This window comes from Chaetodon trifascialis, chromosome 4, assembly GCF_039877785.1.
Source record: "Chaetodon trifascialis isolate fChaTrf1 chromosome 4, fChaTrf1.hap1, whole genome shotgun sequence".
Classification (NCBI taxonomy): domain Eukaryota; kingdom Metazoa; phylum Chordata; class Actinopteri; order Chaetodontiformes; family Chaetodontidae; genus Chaetodon; species Chaetodon trifascialis.
This window is the reverse complement of record NC_092059.1, coordinates 11,633,024-11,646,839: the sequence shown is the minus strand read 5'-3', so window position 1 is coordinate 11,646,839 and position 13,816 is coordinate 11,633,024. Positions and strand designations below refer to the sequence as shown.

The window sequence follows — 13,816 nt, the reverse complement described above, 5'->3', positions numbered from 1 at the left end:
ATTTAGGTGAACAGGTGTGTGGACGGGGCTATGGGGTCACTATCTCGCTCAGGTTGGACCTAGTAATTTAGCTGAACTGAAGGATTTGCTCCTCCCTGCTAAGACAGGCAATACAAAAGATCTGACTTGAAAGCAGAGAGGGAACAGAGGGGTATGGACAGTTTAACTAAGATGAAGGAGTTCAGTGTGCCAAAATGCCCGCTTTGATTAGTCTTTACACTTGCTCTAATTGAGCATGCATGTGTGTGAGTCCCCCACTTGTGGGTACCACACGGTTAAGTTTGTGCATCTGCGCATGTGTGTCGGGACGTCAGTGTTTGAGCGTGTATCAGCTTGATTTATTTAATTTTTTTTTTTCACGTTGTAAAACTCTCCCTCCCCTCACACTCATTCCTCTCTCCAGACCGAATTTGCTTGTCTTCTCAGCATGAGTGTTTAATCTTTTCAAGCCGTTGAATCGGCCCAGTGAATGAGTCCCCGGCTCCTTCTCTCTAGGAGCCCTGGAGATTATTCTAAAGCACTAATCGTTGAGCAAACACAGCAGTGCTCTCCCATTCCCATTCATCACAGGCCACAGTATAGCACAACTTCTTCTTTCACTTCCCCTCACGTTTTACGCCCTGTGTAGATTTTTTGCTTTTTGGCGTGCGTAGCCTAGATTACTGCTCCTGAGAAACAGACCTCTTGACTCCCCCTTCACAGCCATGGTTAAAAATGCACTAAGCGGAGACCGAGAGAGTTTTTCTTATTTGTTCTTTTATAGCAAGAGAAGTGACATGTAATTTAGAGAGCATTATTTCCAACATTGTCCCCTGGAACCTTTTATGTTTGTGGGTGTGTTTGTTTTTTAATTAGATTGTCAGTAGGGAGAATCTGCCAGGCTTATATGATGGTGTCAATATCCTTGGATTTGGAGCTTCGTCAATATTGTCTGGCCCTGCCGCTACTAACCTGAACAGGCTGCTGGCATTTGGTGTAAAATAAATAGAGTGATTTGTCTGTTTTGTTTTCTCCATATCTTCGTCGCCTCCAAGAGAAGTTTTATTTACACCCCTCTCCATTTGATTTTGTGTGGTATTTGCTTTTTTTGCCAGTTGTGGCCCCGCTGTGGTCTGCAGAAGTCATGCTGGCTCGGCACCCAGCGGTCTCTCGTGTCACTTTATAGTCATGTAATGTGGAAATGTCTCTCCAGTGATGAGACACTCACACGTGGCTGAGAGATCTCAGCACAGAGCTGCAATTTTTTTCGTTTTTATCATCTCAAAGACGGATTACAGACTTGTCGGTTCATCATTTTCTAAGGTGTTTGTGTTAAAGTTAGTCATCAAACTTGTAACCAGTTCGCTCTCTTTTCCTCAGACTCCTGCATCCATCTATTAACAGCCATCTATACTCTCAGCTATACCCCAACACTGAATCCAATGAAAAAACTAAAGTCAGTTGGCCTTTCCACTTCGAGACAAACGTCCAGAGGGAATCAGTGGTGCATTTTATTCACAGCTTTTCTTTCTCTAACCTCTAAGGCCTCTTTCACACAAAGTTCCCAGTAAATTACTGGGATAACCTTTCAGACGCTGCTCGTGATTCTCACTGTTCACACATGCAGCCACATTCAGGAAGGTTTCTGCCTTGCGCCTTTTCACACATACCGTGGCAATTCCGAATAGGTGGGGCAAGGGTCAGTCCAGCAGATGGCAGTGATGCAACACTTATGGATGCCAAACGGCTCAAAGCTCAACAGAAGAAGAAGAAGCAGGGGCGAGGCTCTACATGGACACAACGAAAGACGTCTCTGATTGTTTTCAGAGGGCAAGGAGCTGTGTTGACTGGTGCTCTTGTAATCTATTTAATATTCAACACGTTTTTTAGACATGATTTTTCATGATTTACTAACCATAAACAAATTGCTGATTGAGATACATCATCAGCGGAGTCTTGTGATTGGTTCAGTTGCTCCACATGAAAGCGTCTTTGGTCATCCCTTTACATACTTTCATTCACAACACAGCCGTCCCAGCATTTTCTGTGAACTCTTACTCTGTCTTGAGTTGGGAAATTGTCAGTACAGATTTCCCCGAATTTTGATCCCATTTTCCCATTCAGACATGTGCCCATGCAGGAGGTGTTCGTATGCATTGTAGGGATATATTGTATGTGTGGAAGGGGCTTAACTTGCTTTTCTCTCCTTCTTTCCTCCTCCTCTGCACAGAGGAAGCTGCTGGCCATCTACCTCCACAACGATGACAGTGTTCTCAGCAATGTCTTCTGCTCCCAAATGATGTGCGCTGACTCCATTGTCTCCTATCTGAGCCAGAACTTCATAACATGGGCCTGGGATGTCACTAAAGAAGCAAACAAAGCCAGGTATCAAATTTTGATTATTTTCAAGTGGCTTGCTAGTCCATAGAGCTGCAGGATTTATCAGCTATGCCATGTTGTATTTTGTTCCCTGATCTCTGTTCATCTTTCTGCCTTTACTCAATATTGCACTTGTGGTATGAGTAAAGACAAATTTGTTCAATGCATTATTTTGTGTATTGGTAGTATGATATGACTTTTGACTTAACTTGACTTAAGTAAGTACCAACGTTCTGCCTTAAAATACTGCTTTTGTGACACTTCTAAGGTCTAAATTTTGTTGAGACTGTGTCAGACGGATATGAATTCAACTTAAGTAATGTTTCACAGTAATAATTCATGGCGCTCTAGTATTGGATTACATTGTAGTGTGGAGTTTTATATTTTGTCAGCCTCCAATAACAAGTAGTTTTAAGTTTTTCCACGCCACAGCCCATGAAACATTGCTGCTTGAGCAATGGTTAGTGTAGTTCAATCGTTAGCAAATATTTACATTTAAAATCAAAGGTGAACATGTAAATGATGAGCCATATCTGAAATTGCAGTAATACATGGATTATGTTGCTGAGTCCAGTGGTATTTCCTGGCCTTTAAGGGTCATAATGAAGCTAGACAGTTTTGACAGTCAATTGCAGTGGCGGCCAAAGCTATGAAACCCAGGTTGTTAAAAAATAAATTAAATTGCCCGTTAAACACTGAATGTGTTCCCTGGGCCTTTCTGAAGAGCTGACACCTGTCAGAACCACATTATGTTCAGTGTTGCATTTTGCCAACTGTTAAGTTAAGCAGAGCAATAACTGAACCTCGAAGCCCTGACTGCATGCTTACTTCTTATGTTTTATTTATGTGACTTACTGTCTCTGGGAGTGAACTGTTTGCATAGTGGTTGTGTCTAATAAAGAGGATATTGAATGTATTTCAGGAGGAGAGCAGCTTGACTGTGTGCTGAGAACCCTACAAACTGCCAGAATACCCTGTCAATGAAGCTGTTGCTGTCCTTTTCTACTGTCACTGATTTTGATACTCATATTAAAGTGATTACATTTCTATGTGTACAGTGAGCTTTTAGAAAATCATCCAAAATGTTAGTGTGGATGGAACCTCATTTGAGACATAAACAGTGTGTTCAAATCTATGGGCGTCAGTGTGGACGTGTCCTTAATTGCTGGCATTCAGTTCTCACTCCATTGCTCACACCCTGTATCTCTGTCTTCCCTTCTCTCTTCTACTTCATTCTCTTTTTGAACCTCTGAGGTTGCATGCTAACAAAAGGCGTTGTGTTTGCATGGTGAGGCCCCTGATTGGGCAATCTTGACTAAGCTGTCTGAATAGAGGGTCAGTGGGAGATGAAGGACTCCCTTGGAGTCCAAACATCTCTATCTTTCCATTTACACTCAAAATGCTGGTGCAGCTCCAGCAGTCTGTGTTGGCAACTGGCAGGTCTGTGCGACACCTGTTAATCGTACAGCTCCTGATGCTAGGATGAATATTTATATTTGGATCGTAACTTTTGTAGAAAAATATTGAAAAAGGAATTTGAAGGTAAATCTAGTCTACAGTGTGTGATCCCCTGCAGGTTCAAGTGTTGTGCTGCGGAGAGGGTGGAGGTAAAGGTGGACCTGCTGAGGGTTTGATAGGGTTTGCTCATTACCATTGTGCACAGGGCAAGCCTCATTACCCTCCTGCTTCCCCTCATCTTTCTGCTACATCTTTTCCTTCTCCTCTCTCTCTTTCCTGATCCTTCCATCTCTCTTTATTTCCCACCTCTTTATCCCACTACCTCAACTCTCTCCCTCTCCCCAGAACCTCCAGAGTTAAGCCTGCCCTCTGGTAGCAGCCATTTAAGAAAGACTCGCACCCTGACCTCACCCCTCCATTATTTCTTTTAAGGAAATTCCCTCCTTCCTTCATTCCACGCTCCTTTCTCTCCCATTGGCCTCCTTTGCTTTTTGCCCCAGCTGAGCCTTTTTATTGCACATTAAAAAGCAGGCAACATCTGGAGCTTTTCATCACACACAGCTAGTCACAGCTTTGCTGCTAACGCATGCATGCACATGTGCACGCTCGCTCACTCACAAATACACCGCGTCTCTCCATTCTCACGCTCTCTGGTTGATCTAAAGTGACTGGTGATTGGCACCAATCACACAGGCTGTTAGAAAGGTATCCTAATATTGTGTGCGTGTGCGTGCGCCAGCGCCTGTGTGCGTGCATGTGTGTGTGTTGAACCTGCTGATATTGGAATGTGCCTGTTGCTTTTCTCTGTATTCTCACAGGCCTCCCAGTTAAATGATTAATTATGCATAAATGCAGTTCCGCTGATTGGATGCCAGTGTAATTGTCACCCATGGGAAATGAATCTGATATATTGTACAGGTGCTGCATTATCATTGCACATGGCAAATATTTAAACTATCAGTAGATAAACGGGTTGAAAGTAGATCAGTTTATCAGTGTGTGTCGTTCTTCCACAAATCTATTACACGTTTTATTTCATGCTAACATATCTGCACAAGTCAACTAGAGTGACTTTATTTTCTTGCTAATGCCTTTTGTAGAGATTTGGACCTTCAACAGTATACATGGGCCTGACACAGTAGTATGAACACCTGTACAATGTAATGCAGTCCAGTACAATGACCCAGCAATACAGGTGTTCATTTTACTGTCAATGACCTTTGAGTGTAAGTCAGAGTCTTAACGGCCAAGAGCAGAGATTAACCACTGTGCAGACCTGTTCTGAACACTTGACTTCTCCTCTTGACGTTTTCCAACCTGAAAACATAACTGGTTTAGAGGGTGAACAAAATGTCATTTTCCAATCAAAACATGTCCGCGTTCGCTCTGAAACAAAGTGTGTACGACACAGTGAACATCCGGTTCCCATACGAGCTCCCATACAGGTGGCTGGCAAAAACATTCCCTGCAGTGCTACTGTACAAGCCTGACTCATCAGCTGCTCGGTGGAGCAAATGTCAGGTCCGACCAGTCTGCTCGCATCTTCATGCACCGCTTTGATGTGAAGATATGTGATGTGACAGACCAGGGAAACATTTACTATTTTAGCTGTCAGGATGTGCAGTGAGCGATGGCGATGGGATGGGTGACAAATTAGAAGCTGTCAGTCACATTAACCATCGGAGCTGAGGCTTAATCTCATGTTAGCTGCAAGTTCCGTGCAGGTGTTTCCTCTACATTTAGTTACCCCTGAAGGATTTCAAAGGCCACATGTCTGGTACAGACGAGGCTACATACCTTACCATGTTATATTATGGGTGGATGAGACCGCGCTGAACTGTTCACCTTTGTTTTTGCAATAGCTTGACTTCCTCCTGCACTCAGTGTTGTGTCCATACTTGTTCTATAGGTGGATTCATAAGTGCTTCATATCTTGGTTACAACACACATTGTTTGTCATTGTTTTATGCAGAATGGATACATAGTAGGTTTAGGCTGTGTTTCCAGCTTGAGCTGTTTTTGTGTTGTGATGATGATTCTTACTGTGGTGGACTGACTCCCTTAGTTTTAAGATAGAAACCAAAGCAGGTTTGCTTGCGTTTGATGGGAGATTTAAGATTGGGTTACCCTTCAAGTTAGTGTCCATTGTTCCTTGGCCTTTCATTACAGGTTAGAGTTTCCCTGTGGGCTATTGTTATGGTCTGCGTAGGTTGAGGTCTGAACAGGGACAAATGTCAGGACAAAATGATCGGTAGGATTTAGGGTGCCCAAGTTATTCGTCGCAAGATGCGGGTCACTCAAAGTTTAACATTTTTAAAAGTTTAGGTGAGTCTTCTTCCTGGCACATCTTAAATTTCAGTCCTGCTTTGCGCTCAGGTGCTGTACCTTTCTAAATTCTCACTGGTCTTTCAGTCCGGCATTCATATTTTCAGCATGTACTGGTACGAGTATTACTTTAAAAAATACCACAATGAGCTCAAGTACTGAGTTGCACAGTTTGAGAATTCTGCAAGTAGCTCCCTCAGCTTTGGCCTCATGTTTTAATGAGTTACACCTCCTCTCAGACAGCATACCTTCCATCTATCTTCTTCCTCTGACCCGCTGTCCCTCCATCCATTCCATTACTTCTCTATTTTACCAGCCAGTTATTAAAGTAGATCTTATTAAAAGGCGGGAGAAAAGCTAATCTATATTTGCATTCAGTCTATAGCAATTCATTAATATTATGACATTTACAGGGAGCTTGGCGGGGCCCCAGCTGCCTGCTACCCTTTTCCCTCTCTGAAATGTTAATTTAAAAAGTTCTGTCTTTGTAATGGAATAAGAAATCCTCTCTTGCCCTATCAATTCTGGGTGTCTGGTGAGGAATACTAATTCATATGTGGTCCCAATTGAGATAGCATGTCGCTCTGATGGAATAAGAAAATGCAGAATTGGTTTTAAAGTCCTTAATGCCACGAGTTGTGTGTATTTCTCTTTTCTGCAGCAGTGGAAAAGCTGCAGTGTACGCCTCCATTTCCATATTGTTTAAAGATGTTTTGTGTGTACTTATGTACATGCGTGTGCAAGTATGTGATTGCTTTATGGTCTATGTATTGTTTTTGTCATTACAGGCTCATGCTGTGTGTTCAGTTTCAAGAAAAATAATCAGTTGGGGCCATTTCTTTGTCTTCCAGACTACTCACCATGTGTACGAGGCACTTTGGCAGTGTGGTGACACAGACTATACGGACATACAAGACAGACCAGTTCCCCCTGCTCCTTATAGTCATGGGCAAACGTACATCCAATGAGGTCCTAAATGTTATTCAAGGTAATTACGCCATTATTTATAGTATGATATTATTATTATTGATAAGTATGTGTCTGTCATGTAAAAACAGATTAAATTACACACTGTAGATTAGGATTTTTCTTACATTTTTGCTTGTTTGTTTGTTTGTTTTTTAATCTTCAGGCAATACAACAGTGGACGAGCTGATGATGAGGTTAATGGGAGCAATGGAGATCTTTACAGCACAACAGCAAGAGGACATCAAAGATGAGGTAAGGTTTGAGTTCTATCAGGAGGCAACTATCAACCACTGATTCCTAAACATGGAGAAAATACTTTGGAGCATTTAGAAAAATATCTCCTTATGACTTATCGCGATGGATCATCTTTTCTTTTTAATGAGAGAATCTGCTTTTTTTCATATTGGTGACATCAGGGGCAGGGAGAGGTAACATTGACATGTTTTCATGTAATACAGTATGACATCCACACAGGAAACACTGCTCATCCCTCTTAATATCCCAGCCAAAAACTCTGTCATCAGTGTCGATATCACTTTAAAGGGTTGCAGTTGCAGAATTTCATAATGATAAAATAACGTGTGCTGCTCCTTTTTTCACCCGTGGCCATGCTGCTGTCAGGGTTGGTGTCCTCTCTGTATTTCGTTCCGTTAACCACACTTTAATTCGGGTCTGTTATCCGGGGGTCTATGTCAGATTGGCCCAACTATCCCCAGGTTGGTTTTCTTTTGGACCTTTGAGGACCCCCGAGAAACAATTCAGACCATCTTTACCTTAATTACCTCATTGTAGCCTATGTTTCTTGCCACATTCAAAGGCCCTAGTGGGACAGTTGAGCGAGTCTTTGACGTTTTGCGTAAGAGGTAAATGGAAACATGCTGGGACAGATGAGACGGCATTGTTACACTTTGGCATACGTGTAATGACAAGCAGAGAATGCTTAACCATTTCACCTCATTCCCCTTTAGTTCTAGTTTAATGTACCTGCTACAGGCATTTAAATAGACACAGGGCTCAGACTCGTCTCCCATTCAGTGCAGTGTGTAGGTACCACTGCGCTGCTCTGTGTCTGTCGACTACCTCTTTTAGCCCAATAGAAAGTGGACAAACACCATTGAGGGATACAAGAAAGTGAGGGAACAGTGCTGGTAGCCTTTGATGTCATGGACAGGGATCTGGGACAGTACGACAGGGAGTCAAAGACTTTCACCTGACCCTCTTAACCACTTACTTACATGTTTACTCTGTGACATCAAACAAGAGAATGAAGGACACACTGTGTTTTTGCCCAGGCAGGTTTTCAGACAGCAGTAATCCTCCCAAGCTTTCTTTTTCTTTTTATTGTTAGAATTATTGTCAGAGGTTTGGGAATTAGCAACTAAAGTCACTTTTTAATTTAATAAGTAATGGAAATATTCCTGTAGAATAAGACCCTGTTCTTCCTATATATCTCTCTCACACACACAGGTGTTTCAGTCTGTGAGTCAGCTGGGAAATCCTTTGTTGGAGTCTCAATTATTTCCAAATTTTTCTCTCCTACATTGTCGTGCCTCCTTTTTGACTACTGTATCTATAGATGACAGATGTCACATCATATTTAACAGTTGAACAGTCAGTCAACCAAACAGCTTCTCTAACAATGCTAATGTGGATAGTCATAGCGTTTCCAGTTGTGGGAACCGTGCTTAAGGAATGAATCTTGTCACACACACACGCACACACTCTGAGGGTTAGACTTCCTCACAGGGCTCACTGAGTTTTGAGTGACAGCTGTTCCCTTTGTGTTGTAATTATTGCTACAATACCCTGTCTTCTCTTTGGTTTGTCTCTCTTGTCAGACATCAAATTATCATTAATGACAAGAAGCAACAACAGGCATTCAGAGTATGTGCTTGTGTCGGATCAGACTGTGAATCTTACCATAAGGTTCACGAAAGGCTGGGCGTCATTTGAATTCTCTCAGCGTTAGTGTCAAAGCAAGTACAGATACCAAAAGGATACTTTTGTCAATACTCAGTACAATGTCAGTTTCATAGATACACAACCCAGTCTCCATTCAACAAAGTTCTCCAATATTAAATGTCATCTGAACACTAGCTGCCATACATTTAAGTCAGAAATTACAGAATGACTACTTGGTACCAAAAGAAAAGTATTCCCATTCACTAACTGGCCCTATTCACTCTAAAGGGAACTAGTTGACTACACACACTTGTGTTGTGTAGAGATCGTATATAATATTTAAAAATATTCAAAGCTATGTTTTGTTATTTAAATAGAGTAGCACACATGCTTCTTATGTCACCATCTTTACAGGAAACATTAAATTTAGTCCCCAGTAGTTGGCTCACTGCTGCATAAAATAGTTTTGTTTTGAAAACGATTGTACATGTTTCATTTCCTTGACGCCGGTTTGGTTTTTCTTCTTGGAGAGCATCAGAGCATTTTTTTCATTTTTCATCTTTTTCATGCCATCTGCACAATTATTGTGTTTTATTGCTGCGTTATTATCACTTCTTTTATAATCATTGCAGCAACTGGCTTGAGATCTGTGTGAGAAATAAGAAATCAGATTTGCCACAGCATAAGAGTGCAGTAAAGCCGTTCTCAAACGATATTAAAGTGTGATAATTACTGAAACACGGGCCTGCCAGGAGGAAATAGCTTGAGAAAAAGTCACAAGAAGACAGCATAGAGAGTATAAGTGATGTTGAAAGCGTAATGTTCCAGTGTGATTATTCATGATTAGTACTAATAACCACAGGGTTTTATTATATCCTGTATCTGACAGGACCTATCCCATGTCCAAGGTGAAGTCAAGCTTGACACGAGACTAATCCCAGCTTCACTGTAGCAGCTCCGAGGCGTTGGTGAATTTCTCTCTCTCTCTCTCTTCCTCCGTTCCCTCTTTCTTTCTGTTTTTCTTCTTTTTCCCACCTCACCTTTCCAAAGACAAACTCAGACACAAGCACAGACATCCACTCAACCCAGACATTCCTCTCTGTCAGTCACATTTGTGTCTGTCTGGAAGCGGAGCAGCTGAACATCCACGTCGCGCCTTCAACCAACCCTATTGACTCGCCAGTCATTCCTATGGTTGTCTGTGTTTTAGCTTAGTCGTTAGTAACCGACTGACAACTCAGCGCGAGGCTTTGTGGTCTGCGTCGCGGACCGTTTTCAGGTCAGGTTATTCCAAATGCGCTTCATGTGAAGAGCAGCCAAAATTAACCAAAGTTTCGGTCATCAAACATGCACATATTTTGGTATTGGAGCAAACTGAAGCACCCTGGGGAAACGTAGCCCACCATCAGGGAAGCATGCGAGGTCCACAGGCAGGACAAGAGGCGAGCTGAGCTTTAGTGCTGGACCTTGTTGCTGTGATGTTACAGTGAGCCACACTGCTGCCAAAAAAGCAAGTGATTATATGTAAAATTTGTCGCAATTAAAGTAGCTCTAAGCCACTTGGATCCAAAATGAAATGGTAAATAAAAAAAAAATAGCTTTTTGTAACACTTTGCCTTATTTGCTATGTGAGCAAACATTAAATGTGTGACAGCCTGCATTTCTGACTTCAAGTTTATTAGCGCCACTATAAGACCGCACATCCAGCCAACTTGATGAGTAGCCAAGATATAGCTGTGGAAAATCTGTTTCTCACTCCCTTCAAAGATGAGCTCTTTAAAATCACATTGCGTTCGAGCAGATATGCGAAAGATTAACGTTTCGTGCCTCTCGTGCACATGAGGTCATTCAAAGCAGATGATGCATTTGAAAGCATATCACAGCAGCACAAAATGGGTATCAAACACGAGTTAATGTGCGACATGTTTGCGTGACTCAGGGCCAGTCTATTGAAGGTAGCCACTTTTGATGCTTTTGTCCCACTCTACCATTCTTTTACAGTTTCCTTTCAGTGTTCGTCTATTATGTGGGCCAAAAGCACAAATGTATCCTTTGCATTTTCTGATTGAATACAACAATACACAGTGTGCTTTTGCTTTGCCACTGCTTAGCTGCGCAGTAGCCCTCTGATCATCACAATAAGCTTACTTTGCCATATCCGGCCTGGCACTCAGCGTGGGCCTTCAGAAAATAAAAAACTAATGGCTGTGCACTGTTAACACAATGGACGCTCGTATTTAGTCCCAGTCTTTATGGAACACTTTGTAGCCACAGCAGGTAGAAAGAGAAGGCTTGTCCCCTTCCCTCTGTACAAACAGGAAGAGAGAGGCGACGTGAATGAAAGAGAAAGGGACGGTGAAACTGAGATGAGGAAACATAAAAGAGGCTCGGGGTCTAGTAAATGACAGCCCGGTCACAATGAATTCCCCTCTGGTGCAACTCTTTCATACCTGGTGTTTGTACGTAACCACACTTGACATGCTGCATTTTCTTTTCCTTGGTTCTCTCTGGCTCCCGCACCCGGCACCTCAGCTTAGATGTTTTGTCCTTGTGTCCCTCATTATGTCGTTAGTTAATGGGCCCCACTTTCTTTCTCCCGCTCTCTCCCCAGGACGAGCGCGAGGCAAGAGAGACAGTGAAGAGAGAACAGGACGAGGCTTACCGTCTGTCTTTAGAGGCTGACCGTAAAAAGGTATTTTCAGAATAAATCAAGTTGTCTGCTTGAATTGGTGCACTCTGAGTTTGTCAAGGTACGCTTGTCAGTACATGTGATTTTTGGGTTTTACTATGATTTTCTGTTACCATCAGTTTCTTTTTATCTGACTTGAGTTGCTCATTAAACAGTAAGTTTCACTACAGTAGCTGCTGTCGTAGGATTTAATGCTGTTGAGTGCATATTAATGAAAAACAGTGACCCAAGGGCAGAAGCAATTACTCATTTATTAATTAGTCAATGGACAGAAAATTGTTCTGCGTTCATCTTGATTGATTAATTTAAGTCCTTCATCAAGTAAAAAACAATCACTCCTTTTCCTTTCAGATATGAGGAGTTGCTGCTTTCCTCGGATTTTGTGTCATGTCATTTGTATTTGATTTATAGACCTGAGTGCCTAAAAGCTGCTTGGAAACACAGTAACAGTCCTCAGCCTTGCACCTCATGTGGCATTTTGATTTAGATTCTGCTGTTACTTTTCTTTCCTTTTCAGAGAGAAGCCCAAGAGAGAGAAGAGGCCGAGCAGGTTCGCCTGGAACAGATGAGAAAGGAGCAGGAGGAGGAGAAGGAGGTGAGAGTAAACAGCCGTACACACACGCCATACTCACATTATGCAAATGACCTAAATTAATATTCCAACTTCATCAGTGCGAGGCTGAGCAGTGATATGTTTTGCCAGCATACAGTGATTGTGCTGACGATTTTTATCCGTCTTGCTCTCACTTCACAATAATGAGTCAATTAGATTGCGGTTTTGGTGAAGCCTGCCAGTCAGTGAAGCGTGTGCTGTGTGGGCGAGCAGGCATACAGCCATTTCAGAGGAGCGAAATATCCTAATTACAGCGAGGCCCATCCCTGCCAATGTCACCTTACATACACACAGTTATTGTTCTTTTTAACTCCTTTACGTGGGTATAGCACACAGCCTCATATTGAAACGCAGGTGAACAAAAGACTGAGGCAATTCATGTACACAGGCTTGTGCACAAACACACACACAACCTAAGCAAACACACACATTCATTTGAAAACAATTATTGTATGTGAAGAGGGGCCAGACACACACACACAGGCTGTCACGCATGCAGGAAAAACAATAATTGTCTTTGAGGATGGCACCAATGTTGTAATACAGTCTATAGTAATACAGTGTAGTCCCTGCTGATTGTTGTTTACTCAACAGCAGAGAGCCTGGAGGCACTGAGTGGTATTGGGTGACCCGGCTCGCTCAGGTGATTTGTCACTTACGTTAAACAGACAACAACAAAGGAGTCCCAGGCCTGGCCTTCTTAATTATATCACTGTAGTCCACTAACCAAACTGTGTGCACGCTTGTGTGTTTTCAACAACAATAGCCTTGTGTTTCCTACTTATGTCAGTTTTTGGGGCCATGCTCAGAGGTTTCCATGGCGTCTCCTGTGCTAACGTACTGGTGTTGTACTCCAGTGAAGACATTCATAAATATGAGAGAACAGCAGCTGCTGGAGCCGGGCTGTGGGAGTTTCTAAAACTGTGAAGCACGACCCAAAGTGGATCTAAAATTGGAAACGAGTGCCCTTTTCTTTTATCATGACAAGACACTGCATTTTCCTCAGATGGCAGTGCATCAAACAGATGGAAAGAAAATTGGGAATTCATACTGAAGAATTTTCAAAATTCTTAATTTCATCAGTTATTTCACCTATTGATTCTGTTATTGAGTGATGAGTTTAAACAGTAATACATGTTTTATACATGTTTAAATACAAGTAACATATGGAGAAAAACTGAAAATGTTAATTTACAATAATACACTAGCTTCTTGTAGCAGCTTGAATCAGACATTACATTTTCCACTATAGATAATTTAGGAGAAATTCATATTTCAACTGTATTTGTTTTCGTTATTTTATGAAACTAGATAAGTTGACATTGGATTTTGCATGGATGCTGCTCTTCATCCAGGCGCTTCTTCCTGAATTGCTACGTTACTTCTCATATACTTACATAAAGGTCAATAGACTTCAGACTGCCAGGATAAGCTTCCTCAGCTCAGTCCTCTGTCCCCTGTCTGTCTTCTTAGGGACATGCTTCTGTGAGTTGCTACAGTAT

At 42.1% G+C, this 13,816-nt stretch overlaps 1 protein-coding gene across 1 annotated transcript in view; it reads left to right on the top strand.

Annotated features, from left to right (window-relative positions):
- Window positions 1–13,816, top strand: part of faf1 (Fas (TNFRSF6) associated factor 1) — a 60,031-nt gene that overhangs the window by 35,918 nt on the left and 10,297 nt on the right. Inside the window, exons 13-17 of the mRNA XM_070961602.1 lie at window positions 2,210–2,364; window positions 6,993–7,129; window positions 7,274–7,362; window positions 11,624–11,704; window positions 12,219–12,296. Coding sequence (XP_070817703.1) covers window positions 2,210–2,364; window positions 6,993–7,129; window positions 7,274–7,362; window positions 11,624–11,704; window positions 12,219–12,296 — 540 coding nt within the window. The remainder of the gene's footprint in view (window positions 1–2,209; window positions 2,365–6,992; window positions 7,130–7,273; window positions 7,363–11,623; window positions 11,705–12,218; window positions 12,297–13,816) is intronic.